Source organism: Pan troglodytes, chromosome 5, assembly GCF_028858775.2.
Source record: "Pan troglodytes isolate AG18354 chromosome 5, NHGRI_mPanTro3-v2.0_pri, whole genome shotgun sequence".
NCBI classification, from domain to species: domain Eukaryota; kingdom Metazoa; phylum Chordata; class Mammalia; order Primates; family Hominidae; genus Pan; species Pan troglodytes.
Window position 1 is genome coordinate 56,575,812 of NC_072403.2, and position 24,712 is coordinate 56,600,523.

Below are 24,712 nucleotides of genomic sequence, written 5' to 3' on the forward strand. Positions count from 1 at the left end.
TCACTTATCATAAACTTGAAGCTAACTGGCAACTGGGTGAGATTCCTTGTGTCCTCATTTGTATACTGGCTAGTATGCAAGAGAGGAAAGTTTATGTCAGAATATCAATTTGCTTATGATTTATAGTGACTGTGAGTAGAGGTCCGTTTTTAGAAGAGGGCTATGTGAATTTTGCATAAAGACATTGATTTCTCTTTGTTTAATATATTTGGGGTAGACTTATCTAATTCCTAAAATAATCAGGATCAAAATTCTCACAGTATGACTCTACACCACAGACTCATTAATACCTACCTTGCTTTCCTGTTCATCTAAAATTTTAAGAAGTCATTTAAGAATTTTTTTTAAATGCATTTTGCATCTCTAAGTACAGAGTGAAACCGATAACAAAAGTGAAATGGTAGTCTTAGGTCCAGGAATCTGGGGGAACATTTTTATTGTTGTATTTTGGCTTAAAACTCGGTGAGAATATGAAGAGGGGGAAGTACAGGAGAATTTGTTTTTAGCTCCTAAAGCAGGTGTTTACATGGTTTGCCATTGTATTGGCTACAAGTTTGATGTCAAGAAATGGATTTTAATTTGACGATTGAGATTTTGAACTCTCAGATTTCTAACTGCGAACAGGTTTTCAGACAGTGGCATGGAGGTTTTGGCAGAGTGCACAGGACCTAACTTCTAGCCTGCAGATGGTTGGCTACCCTGACATTCCCACTGATTACTCTTCTGGTTTTTGTTGGTTTGTTGTTGTTTTTTGGAGGGGCTTTAGAATGCTTAGGGAGAAAGATCTTGGTCTCCAGCACTTGCAAGGAAAACTTGGGTGACCAAAAGACAATCAGGAAGAATTCCAGAAGGTACAGGGGTAGAAATGTTTTAAGAGTGGGGCAAGGTTAACTTTTTCTGTCTCCTCAGGTTTGGGATCCCTTTGACTTTTTAAATGTCCTCCCAGGTTCTTTTGCAACCCAGCCCAGGGAAAATACCAGAATCTGAATGCCAGAATTTCTACCACCGGTATAACATGCCATATGTGCTAGTTAGTAAATAAGGGTAAGAGATACCTGGGAGGCAAGTGGTAAGTCCTAGTTCAGTGCTTCTCAAACTTTAATGACCATGTGAATCATCTGAGGCTCTCATTAAAATGCAGATTCTGACTCAAAAAGTTTGGAGGTGGGTCTGAGATTTTATGCTTCTAACAAGCTACAAAGTGAAAATATTTTAGACAACACTCTTCTGCCCATTTTTCTTCTCCCACCTACTTTTTTAAAACCTCTTTTCTCTCATAGAACTTGTCCCTTTTCTGGATATGGGTTGTAAGATTGACCCTAGCTGAAGAAACAAAATACATGATCAAAAACGCCAACTTTGAATTTGCCTCGGACCCTTAAAAACTCTGCCTTCAGATTGCTCAATGCATGAGGCGGTTTTGGATCCCGGAACTGTATAGTCACCATGTTAGCAGGGTGGACATTGGCTCCAAAGTCTTGCAGTGGGGGAGGAATTGGACAGTGGGAAATGCTTCTCAGAGATGATCACCTTTGGATCGTCAAGTCCTCTTCAGTTATTGTCGACTGCCTGAGGATAGGGAACATACACTGTTGTTCCTGGAGGAGATTGAAGCTCAGGGGGCTTTCTGGAGCTTGGAGACAGAAAGCTTCTGTTCCAGAACCCCAGCATGGCAATATTGCCTTGGTGATTTTGCTACTGACAATTATCTTTGTTTTGCTCCCTAATAGTAATAATGGCAATGACATTTACAATTTACATTTACAATGACAATTATAACTACAATATTATTGTCAGCTAACATTTAATAAGTATTATGATTACTATGTTCTGGGTCTTGTGCTGATATTGAGGGCTGGCATACAATAGAGGTATTTAACCTATCATCACCTGTATGGATTAGAAATTTCTTTCAATGGGTAACTGGTTTTTAGCAGTGCCTGGGATTGAGTGACTGTTTTGCCTTTAATTGGCAGATGGATGAGGAAAAGATGGCAGTTTTCAAACACTTTGGAAAAGACAGTAATTGTGGATAAAACATTTCCATCCATTGTGTACATTGTGCATCTGTGTGTGTACATAAACATACAACCATGTATAAGTAATACCTAGTCTTTGTGAGCTTAACTATTGGAATTGAGGTTTTTGATTAATTGAAGTGTTTCTTAGTGTGGATGTTGCCAAAATTAGCACTGGTGAGTCACTCTACACTCCATAGGATGCCAATGTTTCTAACAATTGTACACTCACAGACATTTTCACAAACATTGAAAAGACATGACCCTGAGTAGTATTTGAAAGAACATTTAGAGCAGCTCCCTGCGATGATCTGGGGGATATATAAGTACAACTGTTAGCATGTATTCCCAAATCCAGAATAGTCTTTTGATGTTAACTGCCTCTCATGCAGTTAGCTTCTTTCACTGTCACTAACATGTTATATACTTTTTTTCTCCCAAGGTGGCACCTGTGTGGTCAACCCCACAGACTTATTTTGCTCTGTCCCTGGCCGTTTGTCCCTTCTTAGTTCTACTTCCAAATACAAGGTGACCATTGCTGAGGTAAAGAGGCGCCTCTCCCCACCTGAGTGCCTCAATGCTTCACTCTTGGGAGGCATTTTGAGAAGGTAAGACAAAGCTGTATTCTGGCACAGAATTTCTGCTAACTGATACCATACCCTCAACCCTTAGTCATGATGTCTTCCATCTGATAGTGTATTCCCCATGTGGTCAAGTCATCTCATAATTTTCATCAGAATGTGAAATTTCAAAACCTAGTTTTTGTTTGTTTTTGTACAGAGCAAAATCAAAGAATGGGGGCCGCTGCCTGAGAGAGAAATTGGATAGGCTTGGCTTAAACTTACCAGCAGGAAGACGGAAAGCAGCTAATGTCACCCTCCTTACTTCCTTGGTCGAAGGTATGACTTTTCAGTTTAGCAAAATAATGCTGGAAGGTTGGTGTGTCTTTGAAACTCAGGTTTCTTAAATTACGCTGTTTTATTTTTGTCTGTACCATTAAGCAAGTCAGTTAACAGTTAAGGTAAATTTCCTAAATTATCTTGACAATGATGATTAAATTAGACTTAAGATTTAGATAATTCATAAAATATCATTTAATTTACTAATCTTGGTAGTAATAGGAAATAAGACAATGGAAGTTTTGGGTACTTCTCCAAATAGCCTCTAAATAACAGCAACATGAAATTGGCAGTGCTCTTGTCATTTGCATTATTGTTTATTTCAGAGTTTAAGTAAATCTAACTTAACCCATTGTAATTCAGTACAACATGATCTACAGGAGAAATAACCCTTTATGAAGAGTTCACAGGGGTCTAGGCATGATACTGAGCCTGAAAGCATATTGTATTAATCCTAGTAGACCTCTCTAAAGACATGGTGAACTTTCAAGGCTGTATGGGTGGATAAGCTCAGCTCAGTCAGAGAGAGGTTAAGGTTAACCAGTAGTATAGGAAGAGAAATGGAAATGAATATATTCCCAGAAGTTGTTATATTTCCAACTTACCTCTTTCCTTTTTTTCTCCTATTAAGGTCTAAACTTTACATATTCTTATTCAGTCTTCTTTTAAGGAGAGTTATTATTGAAAGGCTTTTTTTTTAAAACATTGTGGGGAACTTTTTGAATGTCAAAGGAAAGTTTTTTCATCATGTGGAATGCTATTGTTTAAAATATAAAAGGCAGGGGCCTTTTGCCAAGCCTCACCTTGAACACACCTGTGTTACTTCATACATCCATTATTTGTCTATATGGCACTGTAGGAAGTAGTGAATGAAACACAAAACCAAACATCTATAATTTTTTCAGATTTTCAATACGTAGCATTTACTGTACAACACTGAGAAGTAGTGTGTTCTTGACATTTGTCTTGGCAGAATTGCTTTGGTGATTTTGCTCTTAACAGCCATCTTTGCTGTGTTCCCTGATAGTAGTCACGATAATAACAACCACAACAATAACATTGACAACTGACATTTACTGTGTTACTATTACCATGTTCTAGGTCTTGTGTTGTGTTTGCCTGCGTGTGCTGGTACTAAAGGCTGGCATATGGTAGATGGCTTTAACCTATCATACACCCACATTGGGGAAGAGCAAAGTAGAAAAAAAAAATGACTAATGGATTGATTCCAAAGGGAGACAGATTTCCACACATTTTAATTAAAAATGTGGGTTAAAATTATAGTTATCATTGTTTAAAAATATAACAAAACAGTTGCTCAGGATAATAGAGGGGATTCAAGAATCATATGGGTGGTAGGACTCGAGTAGTTCTCAAACCCAACTCCACAGAAGAGTCAATTGAAAAGATTTCTTACAAAGTGCCTAGGTCTCATTCCCAAATCAACTGAAATTCATTCTGGAGTGATGGCTTAGGCATCTAAAGTTTTTAAAGCTCCCCAGGTGATTCTGATGTATAGTGGTGTTTAAATATCATTGATTTAATTGTTCCTTGGAACCCTTTTCACTACCCGGGATGATTGTGTATGAATGCTCATGAAATTTCTAATTGGTGTGAAAATTATCAATCCCAGTAAAGACTTTTCTCCATGCTGTCTATGAAAGTACTGGTCAGTACTAACGGAAGAGCCACAAAAAGTATGTTCACAATTCTTACTGATTTTTGTGGTAGCCAAGAGCACTGGGATATCCTGCATGGGAATCATCAATCTGTACTAGCATCAAGGATGCAGGTCAAATATGTGGAATCCTAGGATGATCTCTGGAGTCTTGCCATCCTACTCTTTCTGCATACCTCTCCTATCCCAAAAGTGCCCGACTTGTATTCTATTCCTGTGGCCTCTGCTCAGAGATAGCTATCAGCCTTGGCTAATGAAACAAGATTTTATCCTTTTGAGGAGCATCTTATCTTAATTATGTGCTTTCGAAATCCCCAGTATCTTCAGGATGTAGAGAAATAAATCTTTCACTATTGAATTCCAGGCACATTGATGAAACCTTAGAAAACAGATTTAGAGTCAAAGAGATCTTTTGCGCCCTTCCACTCCTGACATAGTAAGACCCTCAAACCCACCTTCATACACACACACACACATTGAAGTTTTAGTACTATGTACAATATTCTCTGATATTTTAATTTGATTCCATATTTTGTTTCTTTTAATGTTCCTTGTAAACCCACTACATTTATTTCACAACTCACTGTCGAGTCATGAGTCATGACCTACAGTTTTAAAAATTACAAGTTATATTGGGGTATGAGGAGAACCTAATCTTTGACATACAAGGACATTATATCTACATTGAAATAGGCTTCATTATAACCCTGAGCTGACATGAAGAGTGACTTCATTGTTGATGACTCTCTTTTATATTTTTATCCCCATATTTCAGTTGGGTTGGTGGTAACAGCTGATGACTCCTTTCCAGCCAGCAAGATGCCATGTTCTGAATTAGATCATGGCCCCTGGAACTCTGCAGACGGTATTAGGTGTATACAGAATAATAGTAACCCAACTCTGATTCATCAAACCTCCTGGGACATTGAAATCATTGATGTTTATCAGCATTTTTGGCAACTTGATCCAACATGGGTCTAATGTTTGTTCCATTTCTACAGTTTTACTCCTGTATGAATTTCACCATACTTACTATTTCTTGTTTATAAATTCTTGGATTGACCGTGTTTTTGAGTAATGTTTTCTCCCTCAATCAAATATTTTTGCAAGAGCCAGAAACTTTTTAGACATTTTTATTTTCAAAAATTCAAAAACTAGATTTTTAGTATCTAAAACAGGCCATTGGCTTTCTTATATGGTCTTTCTATGGTCTTGTGGGAAAGAATACAAATATTTCTTTCATCATTTTTAAACTGAAATCTCTCCTTTATCTTCTGGATTTTCTACATTAACTTATATGTGCATTTTAATTACCAACAGTTAGTAACTTAACTTTTCTCAACTATCTCTAGAAACTGTTGCTGAAATTGTTATAGAGTAGTCTAGCTATGACCAGATGAGTAGTTTCTCAAACATCCTGATGGCCCAATACATTACTGGGGTTCAATCATACCCCCGCATTTTGGCATAATATTGAGCATAGGAGAAAAAAAATATCTAATTGATTGTATTCCTCACAGAGCAGACTTAGAAATAAATCTCATGAAGGTTAAACTTCTACAACTTTGCAATACTTGACTCTGCCTCTTTGTGGGGAAGATTTGAATACAGCCTTGCCATTGTTGATATTTTCATAGACTACCAATGAAGGAATAGTGTGTGGGGACCCTGGAAGGCTTTCCACACAAAGATGATGTAATCTTTGTGAAGACCAATCAATGAACATAAGTGCCTTATGATGGGGATTCAAATTAGCAAATGAACATTTGTTTTTCAAAAACAACACTTGTTACTGACGTAACAGGTTTCATTAGCATATCCCTAGGTTTCTATGCTTGCCTTTGGTTTTTACTTTTAAAAAATTATTTTAAAAATCATTTTTCGTATATTCCTTTTAAATGGAGTCACTGTATGAATAGCTCCTAGCTTTGTTTTCAAATCCATATATTAGAGCCATTATTTTTAGAAATCATTTTAGGGATGTATAAGATAGGGTTATTTGATGCAAATTTATACTATATTCCAGTAATTCACAACTTTTCTGTTACAAATATTATTGTACCTACGAACTAATAGGATGAAGAACTTTAGACTGACTGAACGTTTTTCCACCTGATAAAGTTGTTTGAAAAGTGAACATTTTAGTAAGGCAGATATTTAGACTGGGGATTTTGGGGGGTCTACATAACATAGATTGTTTAATTTTGAATGAGATAGAAATATTTGAATTGAGTCCCACGAAAGCAATATCACATTTAATTTCTTTTTCAACTCATATGTCTTCATCTAAGTGGTTTAAATCTATAGGTAATAATTAGATATAACTCCTTGTATGCTGTTTTATTACAAGTCTCTTCTTTCCATTTTCCTTTGCTAATTACATTGCTCTCATCCATTCTAGTATCTACAATATCAGAAAGATGTCAGTCTCTGAAAAATACAGTGGCTTGGATTTGCTTAACTGATCTTCTTGAAGAGATGTTGGAATAATTTTATACTCTTCTAGAGTGGAAATAATTCTCTTCTAGAGTGGAAACTATTCTCTCTAGGAAAGCACTCAAGGAATTTGACCAATATCATAATTCTAGTTTTAACACCCTTGTTATATGTTTATTATTCTTGAATTGGCAACTTCTGTGGATGCCTCCTCCATATTTTACTTCAGAAGTATGTTTGCAGAGTTGGTGGTTATTCAAATAAATACAAGGAGTCAATGACCTTGTCCTTCCTGCATATCACTCCCTTCTTATCTAGGAAGTTCCAAGATGAATGACATCGCAGAGTATTACCAGAAGGGAATTCTGTCTGCCTGAGTGGTGTGCTTCCTGGGACAGTTTTGCTGCATTTGCAAAAGCTTGTGTAACCTTCTCAGCCAACACTCAGGGTTCTGAAAGTATAGATTATTTAAGCTCGTAAATATAAATACCTTGAGCTGAAATTTGTTATGATAGAAGATCAAATTCTCTCTCTCTGTCTCTCTTTCTGTGTGTGTGTCTGTGTGTGTGTGTGTGTGTGTTTAAACAGTGTGGGACAATGGAGGGTATAAATATGTATCAGCAAAAGAAAGGGAACCAGTTCCAAATATTGTGTATGATCTCCATCAATCTTTCTCAGTTTAAATCCTTAGTAACTGTTGCTCTTGTCTTTCATTTCAAAATATATACTCTCAGACCCTATCTTGGACATCTTAGCTCACGTAAATTAGTTGTTTTGTGCCACTTGCAAAATCTGTTAACCCTTTGCCTGGTACTCCTCCCACCACCTCTTACCCTCAGAATAATATCATTTTTGAAGTAGGGCCTGACTTTGGACTGGTTACTTAACCTAGCTGAGCTTCATTTTCCTAATTCATAAATAAAGACCATCATATCTATAATGATGAGGATAATGCCAGCTGTTATAACAGTTCCCAAAATGTCTTTGGCTTAACATAATAGAAGCTAAGTTCTCACTCATCGCAGTCTGATGTGAATGTTCACTATCAGGGACTTTTTTATTGTCAGTGTCTCATTCGGAGACCCAGGGACCCAGAATTCTTCCATCCATAGCTTACTCTGACTAAGTCTTAGGAATCCTATTCATTTAGCTCACAGATAAGGAAAGGCATAATGGTGGAAGTATACTGCTTCTTATCCACTCTAGCCAGAAAATTACCCAGTTACTACTATTCTCATTCTATAAGAACTAATCACGTGACCACACCTTATTGTGAGGATGACAGTGGGATATGCTAGAAAATGTAATCTCTAGCTGGGCAGAGTCTTCTCTGAAACAACTCTATCATATATAAAGAAAAGATAAAAATTTTATGGTCTAGCACCCATATCTACCCACAACATCTGACCTATGTTTCTTTTGCAGGATTAACTATATTCACATAGATTAAACATTTGCACAATAGGCCCCTCATAGAGCCACTAAATAAAAATTAGTACATGTATCCTAATGCGTGGTTTCTGGAGTCAAACAAACTTGTCTGAACTCACTTCTACACTTGCTGTAAGGGAAGACACATAACTTGTCTGAGCATAAGTGTCTTTATTTATAAGGTGGTGTTAAAAAATTACACCCTTCACATAAGATTGTTGCAAGGGTTAAATCAGAATGTTTGCAAAGCACTTACCATGGTGCCCAGCATAAAGTCATTATTCTCAAATGAGAAAACTAAAAGCAAAGTGAGAATAGCTGTTCTGCACAGGATCATACAATTGGGTGCAGCAAGGATGAGAACCCAGATCTTCTGGTTTGCAGCATCATGGCATATTTTCCATTTGGATTTGTGTTTGTGGCATATATCATGAACAGTTTCATTGCTGAGTTACTTCTGAATTTAACTAAAGTAAAACTCACATATAGAAAAAACGTTACCAATCTTTGAGCCTGTTTTTCACATTAGATTGGTCCTCCCCTCCTGCTAGGAACCCTGAACAAGTTTCTTGAACTTTCTTATGTCCAAGCTTCAAAAACTTTGTTCACTAGTACAGGGTTTTTAAAACCTGATGAACCTTCTGCTTCTACTTAATCCCTCAAAGTTAGGGGGACATTAAATCTTGGTTTAATCTCTTCTGGAATAATTATCAATAGTATCCATTGTACTTTTTAAAGGATGCCAATTCATTAAGTTATTAGTTACAAGATTCCCCTACAAAACCTTTTTATTCCACTCTGGCCAAACTTCCAAAAGGCAGTAGAAAGAAATCCTACCACTTGGTGGTATTTCCCTTCTACCTTTAATCTTGAGCCTAAATTATTGCATTCCCAAGAAACAAGGGAAAACAACCGATTTGTCAATGAACTCTTTCCTATAGATAAGGTCTACTAAGAAAGTTTTCTTGATGTGATTATTCTGTGACTTTGGAAAGAAGTATCATTGACTGCATGAGACTTGTAGGCTTGAAAACCGGAATCATTTTGCCAATTATTAGGGATAACATCTGTTTAGGGAATGCTCATTGTAAGTCATTCTTCTCATAGAGTTTAGAACAATGCTAATATTCTCATTGCTCTTACACAGGTACCAACAATGGGCTTTTTTTGGGTGGTGGTGGTGACATATGAAACTAAAAGTCATATGAAACTTGAGCAACTCATGGACCTCATTTCCCAAATAGCTCCTTCACTGGCCTTCTCCAGACATTACTTTCCCACATTAGTCCCACCTTTGGGAGAAAGGTTTTCAGCTTTCTTCTAAAAGTATATTTGATATGAAAAGTGTAGTGCGTTGACCTCTTGTATTAATAGCTCTAGTTGATGTTCACTTTAGTCAGACAGTCTCACCTGGAAAAGCTCTGCTGTTCCCTTTTACATACACACATTCTGGCACTCACAGTGTCTTCTTGGAGACAGTTTTGCACAGTTTTTAGACTATTAGGTTTCGTATCATTCATAAATGTCTTATTCTAAGCACAGAATAATTTCTATCTAGGAGACTCTGCTTCAGTAATTGGTAATTAGATAAAACTTATTGTTATCTATTATCTAAAAACTTAACATTTATCAGTATTCAAAAATTGGTCTCAATGAACCTGAAATAGTATCACACAATATTATGGATAAATATATACCATATTAGAGTATATATTTTAAAATTATTTGCAAGCTTTCTAATATCACTCCCCAGGGCTGCATTTTAAGATTTCATTCATTTCTGTGTGGTGGGGATGGTATTTGCATGTAGAGGCAGAAGGAATAGGATACTATATATACGTCACTGTGTTTGACTATGTGCTTGGGTGTCCATAAACTCCTGTTCCTACTCATGGTGACTGTGCCACATAAAGACAAATATAGCCAAACCAATTTGCCTCGGTTTTTCCCTTGCCACCTTTGATCTAGCTCATTATTCACTCTTGCACATAGTGATGCTCACTAAAAATAACATTTGAATTCTCTTCTTAGTGTCTTTCTTTTCTTTTTTCTATGATTCTTCCTTTCAAAACTTAATGGATCAACTAATGCTTTATTCCTTTTTTTGTTTTTTGTTTTGTTTTGTTTTTAGAGACAGTCTGAAGAGCTCCGTTGTCCAGACTGGAGTGTAGTGGCATGAACACAGCTCACTACAGCCTCTACCTCCTAGACTCAAGGGGTCTTCCTGCCTCAGCCTCCTGAGTAGCTGAGACCACAGACACGTGCCACCATGCTTGGCTAATTTTTGATTTTTTGGTGGAGATGGGGATCTCACTTTTTTGCCTAGGCTGGCCTGGCTCAAGTGACCCTTCCGCCTTGGCCTCCCAAAGGCTAGATTATAGGAAAGAGCTGTGGCCCCCATTGCTTACATTTATTGAAATTTGTAGGTATTTTAATCAAATTGCAGGCTGTAATTATTCTTAGTGATGACTAACTTTTATTGAATAACAGTGGAAAACTTGGAATTACCCACGTTCCATCTACAATAAACATTTGAGTTCAGAATTAAATCTAAGAATAAGGCAAAGAGTAATTTTACTTTTTGATTAATATAAGTTTAAATAAATAATACAAACAAATAGTTCAGGATTCAAAAGTTACAGAAAAGTATTCAGTAAAATACTTCCTTTTCACTCTGTTCCCCAGTCATTCAGTTCCCCTCCCAGAAGAAAACGAATGTTATTAGTTGATCTTTTTCCTTCCAAGGATATATGTGTGTATCTCTTTTATTCATTTTTAAAACAAATTATAGCATTCTGTAGATACTATTTTGCAATCAATTTTTTGAGTTTGTCTTAGTGTTCATTCTTTTTTTTCAGTGCTTACAAGTTGTTTGTTCTTTTAAAAACTCATGGTATTTCACTGAATGAATTTATTACAATTTATTTAACCAGTCCTCTTCTGAATATCATTTAGGTGTTTTCAGTCTTTGGCTATTACAAATAGTGCTTCAATGAAGAACCTCAAACTTATATAAATAGTTCCACAGATATGCAAGTACATATCTTCAATAAATATCTAGGAATGGCATTGCAGGGACAAAAAATGATTTGCATTTATAGTTTTGATTGATTATTGGCAGATTCTCCTTAATAGTGGTTGCAAATTTATAATCCTATTGGCAATGAGGGTAAGAAGCATTGACATTATAGTACTTTCCTGTACTCTAAATTAAACAGGAGGCTATCAATTTTTTTTATCATTGCTTATTTGATTGACTAAAAAAACCCTCTATTATGAAGGAGATTCAGAATATTCTTGGACTTTTATGAGCTTTTCTATTTACTTATTTTGTATTTATGGAGTAATATTTGTACTTTCCTTATTGATTTGTAAGTTTTCAGTCTCTATTAGGAAAGTTGGCTTATTAAATGTTAGTATGTCTTTCATATGACTTACTTTCATTTTTCAGTTGGCTGTTATGGGTTTTTGTTTATTTGCTTTGTTTATTGAGGTCTTTGCATGCAGAACTTTTTTACATTAATATAATTATATTTTCACATTTTATTTCATGGCTTTTAGTTTTAATTGCAACACTGTACAAGGCCTTTTTAATTCCAAGATCATAAAAAATACCATGTTATCTTCTAATTACTATGTGGTTTCATTTTTCTATGTTTAAATCTATGATCCATCTGGACTTCTGTTTCATGGCTAAATGTATGCTATAGATCCAGTTTTATTTGTTTTTTTCCAGGTGGCCACCTTGTTGGCTTAACATTTTCTATTGATAATCCACCTTTTCCCTACCAACTTTAAGTGCAAGCTTCATCTTATATTAAATCACCCTAACAAATATGCTTTTCCAATAGGCTGAAGTCTTTGTTTCCCTAACAATGCTATCTCTACTTCTACTACCACATTTTCTCTTTTGTCTATAGAGTTCATACCATATTAGCCAAATAAGGGAGATCTCATCATGCAAGAACCCAGCCAGACAGAGGCTCTTATAGTTTCATATTAACTCGCTAGTGGCTGCTTTCCCTTTTGTTTAAGTCATAGAATCCTTACATTTTTGGAAGATGTGCAGTTCATCCTCACCTAGTGCTTTCTCTTTATCTTAGGACAGTGGTTTCTCAACTCTGGTTTGAGAGAATTACTTTAGGAGCATTCAAAAACTGCAGATGCCCTGGCACCAGAGATTAATTGATACGGGGTGAAACACATTTTTTTCTATGATACTTTAAGTTCTAGGGTACGTGTGCACAACATGCAGGTTTGTTACATATGTATACATGTGCCATGTTGGTGTGCTGCACCCATTAACTCGTCATTTACATTAGGTATATCTCCTAATGCTATCCCTCTCCCCTACCCCCACCCCACGACAGGCCCCAATGTGTGATGTTCCCCACCCTGTGTCCAAGTGTTCTCATTGTTCAATTCTCACCTATGAGTGAGAACATGTGGTGTTTGGTTTTCTGTCCTTGGGATAGTTTGCTCAGAATGATGGTTTCCAGCTACATCCATGTCCCTACAAAGGACATGAACTCATCCTTTTTTATGGCTGCATAGTATTCCATGGTGTATATGTGCCACATTTTTTTAATCCAATCTATCATTGATGGACATTTGGATTGGTTCCAAGTCTTTGCTATTGGTGAAAAACATTTTTTAAAGCAAATTTCTAGGTTATGGGAGTAGCAAGGGTTGAGAAAGCCTGCCTTCAAGTATAGTCTATTTTATTAAATGGCTCCACTGATAGAGGGATATACTCTATTTTTCTATTTTTCATAGGTTTTTCTGTATATATTTAATTCTTTCTAACAAGTCTCTTTTGCTCTAGTTCTTCCCTATATTCTAGGAGGGGATGCTTCACAAGACTATTGTCATAATTAACATACTGTTAACATAATCTGAAAGCTTTTTCATTTAACAAATGTCTACTGAGTACCTATTGTGAATCAGATGCTGTGCTAAGTGCAGGATATTGAATGGGGAATGAAACTTTCACTTTGAAACACAAAGTGTTGGTGTTTGACAAAAGCAACATCAAACTAGTAAAACTACTATATTATAAGGCACCTCTCAAGGCCATAGATCGTATGATGTATAGAGTTGTAGAATGCATTCCTTTCCGAAGAGTCTGGGAAATCTGTAAGTCAGGGCATCAGATATACTTACTTTGTGCTTCAGCTCCAGGGTTTGCTAAAGCTTGATAGTATAAGAATTTACTTAATTCGCAAATTTGCTTTCTAATAGATAGTTCTTGGAATAATCCCATAGAATTGAATGTGCTATTTCCCTATATGTGAAAATAAAATTCAAATCATAAATATATGACTGGAGTTTAACACATACAAATTGTTATTTTCATTTAATAACATTGGGTTTTGCAACACTAAGTTAAACTCAATTGTTTTTAAGGCAATATTGTTAGAGTGACAGTTGATGAGAATTATCTATTGAATAACAATGTACAAGTACTGCTTAGTAAAAATTAGTGTTAAATATTAATTTTTTAGTTGTGTAAAGTAATTTTTTAAAAAAATACCATAATTTTAAAGAAAGAATTTTGTTTGTTTGTTTGTTTGTTTTGAGATGTAGTCTCACTTTGTCGCCCAGGCTGGAGTGTAGTGGCACAGTCTCAGCTCACTGCAACTTCCGCCTCCCGAGTTCAAGGAATTCTCTGCCTCAGCCTTCTGAGTAGCTAGGATTGCAGGTGCCCGCCACCACATCCAGCTAAATATTTTTTTGTGTGTGTATTTTTAATAGAGATGGGGTTTCACCATCTTGGCCAGGCTGGTCTTAAACTCCTGACCTCGTGATCCACTGGGCTTGGCCTCCCAAAGTGCTGGGATTACAGGCATGAGCCACCACACCCGGCCTAAAGAAAGAAAAATTCTTAATGACTGTATAACCGATTGAAAGTCAGGTATATTTATTTTTATTGTTAAAATGCATTCAAACCTGCTTCTTATAAAACTCAGGATCTTGGCACAATGTGCAGTTTTTCCTTAAAAAACATTTTGCCATTAACTTTCTATTTCAGAGCAACATCAATGAATGTCACTTAAATTTTTCCTAATATTTCTTCCTATTTTTTTACTTTTTGCTTTGGAGTGTGGAAAAATGAATTCTCTAAAATCAACGAGCAAATTTATCTTTTACATTCTTGCTATGTTCTGAAATTTATTTGTGCCTGCTTTTTAAGAGATATGTTTAATATAAATATTAAATATCTGGTTCTGTTACTATTGAAAAGATGAATATCCTTCATGGTTTTCACTTTTTTAGTAGGTGGGGTTACTACGTGGCACATACAGCCTAAAGCCTTGCTCTTGGAATACTTTTCTCCAAGCACCAACCTGATCCACCTACACACCCATGTACCCTACTTCTTTTTTTAAACTTTTATTTTAAGTTCAGGGGTACAAATGCAGGTTTCTTACATAGATAAATTTGTGTTGTGGGTGGTGGTTGTGCCAGTTATTTCATCACCCAGGTATTAAGGCTAGTACCCATTGGTTATTTTTCCCGATCTCTCTCCTCCCACTCTCCACCCTCCAGAAGACCCCTGTATGTATTGCTCCTTTCTATGTGTCCATGTGTTCTCATCATTTAGCCTCCACTTATAAGTGAGGACATGTGGTATTTGATTTTCTGTTCCTGTGTTAGTTTGCTAAGGATGCTGGCCTAAGACCTAAAGACAGAAATACCATTCTATCCTACTTCTAAAATATGTAATTGTTGAAATGATATGGAATAAAATGAAGGTATTTCAACTTTAGTGTGTTGCTTCAGTTGTATTAAATTAAAAAAAAAAAGGTGCATGGCCAAGTGCTGCAATACATTGAAATAAAGGTATAGCTTAAAGTAGCTCTGAAAAAAAAAAAAAGAACAAGAACAAGGGTGTTCTACTTCTCTCCCAGGAGTGAGGTGATGGCAGCCATACTTGCTGTTTGGAAATCAAAGGGAAAACATCCTCGGGCTTTCCTGGATTGCTCTTTCCACCACAGGTTATTGCACTTCAGTTCATTGTTCATATAGACATTTTGTGCCACCACAGAGTCAGAGGAGCTCATGGATTTTTATTTTCCCAAATCAGTCAAACTCCTTACAGTCTTGTTAATATGCTTTTCTGACTGTAAAATGTCTAGTTTTCTTAAACCTGTTGACAAAGACATCTGTTGTAAAGGACTTAACTATAGATTTGTCATTGTTTCTGAATACCATGTGTATTTTAATTAATGGATGCATTTATTCATTCATTTTTGGGCCCTCACACCCAAAGCTTCTGTGGCACGATATACACATTTTAACTACATATCAGAGTGTCTTCACTTGCCACTTCTTTTAATGTAGCATTGCTATACATCCTGTAACAATGTTATATCACAAGCAGGAGAAAGCAGTAAACAGAACTGAGGGAAGGAAGGATCTGGCTGTCAGTGTAAATGTAAATAGCAGCTGTCCCACTCAAACTGTTTTTAAAACTGCCACACGGTGAGAGCTTTGCATAAAATGGGACAGATCCGCAGGAATCAGGTTTAGCACAAAATTCAAGAGGCGTGCTGCCATCCTCCTGTTTGCCCTGTTTTACCTCTCCCACTATTGTGCAAACAGTAAAGAAAAAGGATTGGATGGATGGATGGATGGATGGGTGGATGGACACATAGACAGACACACATAGATAGATAGATAGATAGATAGATAGATAGATAGATAGATAGATAGATGATAGATAGATAGACTCTGTTAAAATGTTATTTAAATATCTGTTTTGGTGTGAACAATAACAATGTGCAGCTATATTAATACATGTAACTTGACTTGCTGTACAAAGATGGTGCCACTGATGGTATTATCCTGTTAGTTACAAGATACTTTTGAAGCCTAAGGTCCACATGAGTTTATCCTCTGGTCAGGTGCTGTAGCATTATTTGATGGGTCAATGTTTAAAACATTTTTACTTCCAAATTTGAAACTTCTCAAATAATCTCCCTTCTATCATTTTTCAAGCAATAGTGAGTGTCCTGTATGGCATAACAATGACTTTAAAACACACACACACACACACACACACACACACACACCTTTGTGCCATTTCTTCTGCCAAATATTCACATATTTTCTTACCTTAAACTGTGACCCCCATTAAACTAGCACTATTCAGATTAATATAGAGATCCCTTCCATTTAGTTACATCATCTCTCTATTTAAAATAGAAGAAAAAACAATGATGTTTTCCACCACACAGATATTAAAATTGCAACTAAAGACGTGCCATTGCTCATGTGAAATATGTGTGGAGAGGGGCATGATCAGAGTTTACAAAACATTAACCGCACTAATATGTTTGCTTATTGCAATACCTTTTATATTAAACTAGACTTTTTTGCTAAGGCCTAGAACAGGAGGTCTCACCTTGTGGGAATGAAAAAAATAGTATATTTTGTTTTGTTTTGTTTTGTTTTGTTTTGTTTTGTTTTGTGACAGAGTCTTACTCTGTCACCCAGGCTGGAGTGCAGTAGTGTAATTACAGTTCACTACAGTCTCAACTTCATGGTGTCAAGCAATCCTCCGGCCTCAGACTCCTGAGTGGCTAGGGACTGCAGGCATGCACCACCACATCTGACTAATTTTTAAATTTTTGTAGAGATGATGGGGTCTTTCTATGTTGCCCAGGCTGGTCTTGAACTCCTGGGCTCAAGGGGTTCTCCCGCTTCTGCCTCCCAAAGTGCTAGCATCTTTACTAAGGATATTTTCATTGATATTAACTGTTCTCTTTTGTATATTTTGTATATCTATAAACTTTCCCTCCCTTTTCTTCATATTATCAGCTATTTCATTTTTTCCTGGTACTTGTAATATAATATCTTGTATTATATACTGTCACCATAATAACAACAAACATGAAAAGATTATGGGTAATATTCATATAGGTGCAATAAAAATTACAAAGTGCTACTAAGATACTTGTTGTTGTTGCTACTATTATTGTTATGACTATCATTTTCCTGGAGACAGGCAATCTTTGGTACTCTTTTATAGTCCCCATTACTTCTACCTAGCACTGTGCCTTGAATAAAGTAGGTGAGTAGATGCTTAGTATTAACAGATACACAGTACAAACTTGATTTTATTTTTAACTTTTAGGTTCAGGGGTGCATGTGCAGGTTTGTAATATAGGTAAACTGTGTCATGGGGGTTTGGTGTACAGATTATTTCATCACCCAGGTAATAAGCATACTACACAATAGGTATTTTTTCTGATTCTCTCCACCCTCCTACTTTTTACCTTCAAGTAGGTCCCAGTGTCTGTTGTTCCTCTCTTTGTGTCCATGAGTTCTCATTGTTAAGCTCCCACTTATAAGTAAGAACATGCAGTATTCGGTTTTCTGTTCCTGTGGTAGTTTACTTAGGATAATGGCCTCCAGCTACTTTTGCAAAGAACATGATCTCATTCTGTTTCTGGCTGCATAGTGTTCCATGGTATATATGTACTACATTTGTTTAGAAAACTTGATTTTTTAAATAAAAGTTTAGTGGACAGGTAAGATTTGCCTTGACTGAGCTTTAAAAATAACATTGTTTTCCAGATAGATTTTCATCACTTAATTTTACTTTGCTGGGAAGCCATTCGTACCCCATTTCTTAAAATTTTACTTGGGTTTAGGATTTTGTGAAAGAACAAAGTTATTCATGATTTTCCAAAGTTCTCCGACTTCCTCGAAAAGTTATATGGACCCTTCGCAGGTATTTTAATAGGTCTCATGGAGAAAACATCTGAATAGTTTAGACACACTAAGAATAGGTTGTAGGCTCAGCAGCCACAAAATGACTTGTCCATGGGGCCATTTCGCTTGGGAATCATGTGTAAAACCTGGAAAGTCAGTCTGGTCTAATGGCCAGAGCCATGAGGGGAGTCAACACTTCTGGATTGTGTTTCTGTTTTTTTCCCCTCAATTTTCCACCTATCCCTGCCTGCTAAGTCACTTCTCTGTTCCTCAATTTCCCCTCATTCTTCCTCAATACCTCCCCTCCTCCCCCCAAAAAGGTCTTTTTTCTTGAATAGTTTAAGTAGGAAAAATGATTTGTCTGACCACAGCCAGGAGTGAGGCTTGAGCAAAATGCAAGACTCTACTGTTATTAAGGTTGGATGCTGGTGAGAAACTCACTTGTGTTATCTGCCAACAGGGGAGGCTTTGCACTTGGCTCGGGATTTTGGCTACACTTGTGAAACAGAGTTTCCAGCCAAAGCAGTAGGAGAACATCTTGCCAGACAACATATGGAACAGAAAGAACAGACAGCAAGAAAAAAGATGATCCTGGCGACCAAGTAAGCAGAATGGGGAAACCTCTGTGTGCTTTCATCTTCAGTATTTTTTTTTTTTTCATTTTCTTTGAAATGAGGAAAACAGTCTAGAAGGCACCCGTTCTCTAAAACAAGGAAGGTCTCACACACAAGCAGCTAGATACATTAAACAAGGACTTTCTACCCTTTGGTGCCCAGGCAAGGTTTACAAACTGCCCTTGATTAGTGATAAGGCTGTCATTGAAACTGATGAAAGTTCTTGGAAAACTTCTCCAGAATATGCAGAAATCCCTTGGAGAAAAACAAGTTTAGGAAATGTAGATCCCAGGCAAATATGTCTTTGGTTGCTATGTAATTTGGTCTAAGGCACTCATTTTGCCTTAATAAATGAGGGTAAAATCTCAAAACACCATAAATTTTGGGGAATGTGACAGAAGATGAGGTCACAGGTTGGTGAGAGGTACCAGGGAGACCTCTGGGACCAAGGATCACCATGAGTGTCCCCATCCTCTCTTGTGTATGAGTAAGTAAATCATCCTTGTACTGCCTCATAGTGTTATTGTCTTTTTTTTTTAAGGTATAATGTATTTCAAAGCTTCTGGAAATTGTAAAAAGCCCAATTAAAATGCAAATTAAAATAATGAGGAAAACGATGTAGACAAATTTGACAATACAATAGGAAAGGGGGAAGCTTGCATAAGATGACTTATAAATTCCTTGACACTTGAAAGTTCGTCGATAATTAGTGGGAATACTACCATTTATTGTGTAAAAATCCAGCAGAACCGCAGATAGCACTGCAGGTTACGTTCAAAAGTTTTAGAGGAAAATCCTTCTGGTAGTAACCAATTATTGTTATCCTCTCATTATCGAAATAAGTTATTGATACATATAGGCCATTAAGAATCTTAAATAATTTTTAATTCTATATTAAGATTTTAGAACTGATAGTTTCAGCTGGTTAAACTGTCATTTATGAACTAATTTTTTATTCAGGGAAAAGTATTTTGTTTGTTTGTTTGTTTGTTTGAGACAGAGTCTCACTCTGTCACCCAGACTGGAGTACAGTGGTGCGATCATGGCTCACTACAGACTCACCCTCCCCAGGTTCATGTGATCCTCCCACCTCAGCCTCCCGAGTAGCTGAGACTACAGGCATGAGCCAGCACACCCACCTGTTTTTGTATTTTTTATAAAGATGCATTTTTGCCATGTTGCCCAGGCTGGTCTCAAACTCCTGGGTTCAAGCAATCTGCACTCCTTGGCCTCCCAAAGGGCTAGGATTACAGGCATCAGCCACTATGCCCAGCCTTAGGGAAAACTTTTTAAGAGAAAATCTAGGGCAGAGAGTATTAAAAACATCACTTCTTAGAAACTGATAACAAGTAATTATTTAATGCCTTTACAACATACTGGCTGAGATTTAAATTGGCTCAAAATGCATAAAACCAAAACTAAATATTCTCTTTTCTACCAGCTTCTTATGTAACATAGGACTTTTTACAAATTTAAGGAGTATATGGGATACTTGCCATCTCACAGGTTTGTCCAAGACACTTGAGTCCCTTAATTGAAGTTTACACACTGGCTGTGGCTGGCACTGTTTGGACTTAGGATTATATTTATCTATTGCTGTTCTGAAAGTACTAGATTATCTCATCTTGTCCCAAAGAGAAGAAAAGCAAAAGTTGGTGGCAGAAGGAATAGAGAAAAAGCAAAACAAGATTAAGAGGAAGGGAATAGCAGAAAGAGAGTATGAAGATCAAGAGATAGAGAAAGAAACTTATAAGGCAGGTATAAAAGTTGGACTTAAAATCTGGGAATAAATTTTGTGAAGTGGAAGCCCCTGAAAACTTGCTAGTAGAAAAGACCTAAATCTGAACCTTTTGCATATTTTGTCTTCTGGGAGTCTTTATCTTTACCATGTACTCATTTCCTTTTCCAAATAACTTATTGACTAAAATTTTTTTCCAAATAATTTCAGTCATATTTCAGTTTCTCCAAAAGGAGCTGAAAGCACATATAGTTAGTTTGAATCATTTGCATTACCGTAGGAGAAAGATAAAGACTGTTACAGATCAAGAGAATTATACAGTACTAGAATTTAGGTAATATCTCCCAGGTGTTTCCATAGCATATCATCCTAGCTGGCAGGATCATGCAGGTTTACCAATGCACATATCCATGTGAATTTTACTGTTGTCCCAAAATACAAATTTCCAAGAGAAAACACCTTCATTTTTCCTACATCAAAATGACTTGGTTGTGGTTTTATCATGCATATTCAAAGACCTTCACTCCTTAATCCAGAGAAACACTTCATCTTGTCCTCCTTCCCCCAGGAATGGTTTTGGAAGTATTCACCACTACCATCATCAGTGCAATAAATACAATTCCTATTTTCTTGGAGATTCCCATCATTCTGTTGAAGTGTGCAGCAGTCTCCAAGCACATTCAAATTGGCACTGAGATTTTGTTTTAATAGAAGTAAATGCTAGAAGAATTTGAGGGAGAAATGCTAGAAGAAATGCATCCATATTTGTCAAAATTATACTGAGACATCTATTTTCGGGTAGCGTATTTGACCAGGTAGTAGTATTTTCCTTTTACCTGGGATCTAAGTAACATACATTATTTTAGGTGATATTTTGAACTTTGATTTCATTAAACATTGTGAGAACATGTAATTTTATTTTATCTGTCTGCTCATAGCTGCACATTTGCAGACCATTAAATGTCAAGCAAGAATTGAATCCACTCATTTCAATTAACTTATCTTACAGAAGAGTAAATAGGAATAAACATCTGAAAATTATAATACAGCTTTATAATTTTTTATTTTTGTTACTTATATGCATCCTATCTTCTTATTGGACTATGTGAAATAAAAATCAGAGACTCCAGTCATAGCAAACATACGTAATATAACCAGTAATCACTATAACTAGATAAACTAGGGAATGTGTGGAAATAATACCCTTTTTGTGCAACATATGAATGGACCCAACATGTGTTCTGAGAAGTTTCTAATTTTACACCAATGGTAAAGCATGAGGTATTTTCATCAATTAAAATGGTAAAAGTTAATATTAAGTAGCCTATATGGATATTCATTACATCCTGGTCAGTTCACCTTTATTCATAAGACTTGGACAACATTATAAAAATATATATGAAATCTAAAATTTATTGAATGAGAGATCCAATTGCTAATCTACATTGTCAGATTGGCCTACATATTTCTTTTTTACCTCCATGGATTACAGATTCAGTTGTGTTTAAGTATATTGCCAAGTATACAATTGTATAAAGGGCCTATTAATTAAGTGTCATTAGTCTTCTCATGCCGCCTTATTTCCAGGGTTTTGTTGATTAAATATTTTGTGTAATTTAGACATTTATTTAGGTGAAAGAATAGAAACTGAAACATTTTTTGAATTCTAAAAATGAATCAGACAAAACGTGTTTATTTGGTTAATAGAAAACATATTTAAACCTTTTGATTGAATTTAGAACTAAATATGTCTAACATTTGATCTGCATTAAGGTAAAGCAGAATAGTTAACAACTTTTAGTGTTACCATACTGTTAATCATCTAAGGGTGAAACATAGAATTTGGATTTCAGACATCAGCTAAAAACTTACGTCCTTAAGGACAATGATATAAGTGATAAAGTTAGAATGTATGATTCACTGAAGATCATCTTGTGTTACATAATTCATAATATGACATTTTGCCTTGAGATGTAAGATTGTTTCTTTTTGTAGATTTATAAATAAAAAATTAAATAAGAAGGAAAGTAGTCATAAAATCATAATTCTGTAAGTGCCATAATGAGATGATGATGATAATTGCCTACAGGGAATCTACAGGATTGTCATCTGTTTTCAAGTCTAAGCTTGAAAGTGAGTGAGTTAAGCTGTAGAATTAAATATAAAAGGGGGAGATATAATATAATATAATATTACTCCTGGTAGATCCTCCTGTGTGAATTATTTAGCGTCAGTTAAATTTTTCCACCTCTTTAGCTTTCTCTAATTTCTTCGTCAATTTTATTATAACTTGCTGTATTATTCATACAGGAACAAAGTTGATTTGTCAACTTAAAAGTTTATTCCATTATCCAATTAATTCTGATATTATGCCACAATAACTAAAGTAATGTTTCAATCGTTATTTTAATGTTTTAAAATTTATTTTAATCTGATAGAAAAACTAAAAGACTGCTAAAAACAAAAGTCTAAAAACAACACCAATCTTTCTTTGTAAGAATGGATCGTAATGATGACCTACCATACAGTAATTTGGAAATGATAGCATGAGGCTAAATTTAAAATTTTAGTTAGAAATTTCCATAAACAAAGACAACAAATCTATATTAAATAACACAAAGCACAAAAGATTATGATATACTCCTCAAAATGGCACCAAACACTTAGATTAAGTTGCATTCATTGATTAAAATATGGGCAATACACCTGAAAACAGGTATATTTCATAAAGCAACTGAGTCTCACAACAGAAAATGTGAGGAGTTCAGAAGAAACTGTCTCAATGAAAGTAGAAACACACAGTTGTTAAAAGCATGTATTCAGATGCTGTATCTCAGAGATCCAACTGGCCCTTTAGGAAGGGGATGTGAAGTATCATTTCATTGAAGCAGATAAGGACTTTGTTTTTCCTATCTCTGACTCCTTTTTACTTTCACCTGTGTTCTGCAAACATGAATAAGGCAATTTCTGTGAAATGACACAATATTTGAACACTGGCATTAAACCAGACCCTCATTGTTCATTTAAAATATCATAAGTGATCTTTGATGGAATTAAATAAATTTTAGATACCTGATTAAGAAGTCCCCACTGATTTTTAACTCAGTGATCAATTATTTGTACTTCAAGATATTTTGTCACTTTTTGGTAGTCATTTGTTGATGACACAAATGCCTTGCAGCAGAATAATGGCCGGGTTCATATTCACTTGAAATAATTTGACCCTTCTATACCTGTCTTTGTTTACATTGATAATCAAAGTCAGGGCTACATTATTACATTTTTGCGACTGCCCACTGTAAAAACAGACAAAAAACCTAATTACTGTCATATTATCCCTTGATTTATGGAGTCACCTCACTTCAGATGATGGATGTTTTTAAGCAATTCTTTGGCAATCCTTTACTTTTCAGAGACTGGACTAATTTAGTGTTTTGTTGTTAAAATACAAAAACAAAAACAATATCTCTTTGTATAGTGTATTCTGCTTCTTTAGAATTATATCATTTGGAGTGTACATCGCAAAGTCTTTATTGTTACATTGTAACACTGTAATTAAACTGAAACCAATGACCAAAAACCATAACCATTTAAAGCAAAGAAATGCAGCAGAAAAGTTACCTTGAGGGTAATTTTTGCAAGAAATTGGCTTACATGGAACATAATATAACCATTTTTTGTGAGGCTAGTGAACTAAATTACTGGTGATTATCTGCTTCAAATATTAGTATATAAAGTTAGCTCATAAGAATATGAATTCTAATGCAATATTGGGAAAAAAGGATTTTCCAAAGTCTGTTTGAATAATGGCTCTGAAGTAAGACTGTAACTTTAATTAAATTTGTTTACAGATATTATGTCTTAAAAAATCACATTTCAATTAAAAAGATCATAGTGATCATTTCATATGGGGTTCCCCTTATCCTGAGGTTAATTTATGAATAGTCATCTTAAAAATAAACATTGGTCTTATCAGTGCTCATGGATTGTTATTTGTTTGAAATGTTGTATGATTATCCTATAGCCGTTGAGAGCAAAGTCACCATTGTGAACCTCAACTGTGTGCTACGAATGGAACTTTTGAGGTTGCTTTATGAAATGTTATCTAGACTTCTTTTTAAAGAGAGAACAAGCCTTTGGTTAAATATCATGGGATGAAATTAAAGTCCAATTTCAAA

General features: G+C 35.6%; 1 protein-coding gene across 1 annotated transcript in view; it reads left to right on the plus strand.

Moving 5' to 3' along the window:
- The window catches only part of TFAP2D (transcription factor AP-2 delta), a 60,545-nt gene that overhangs the window by 12,909 nt on the left and 22,924 nt on the right, over positions 1-24,712 (plus strand). The window contains exons 4-6 of the mRNA XM_001149455.6: positions 2,461-2,626; positions 2,799-2,917; positions 18,643-18,784. Coding sequence (XP_001149455.1) covers positions 2,461-2,626; positions 2,799-2,917; positions 18,643-18,784 — 427 coding nt within the window. The remainder of the gene's footprint in view (positions 1-2,460; positions 2,627-2,798; positions 2,918-18,642; positions 18,785-24,712) is intronic.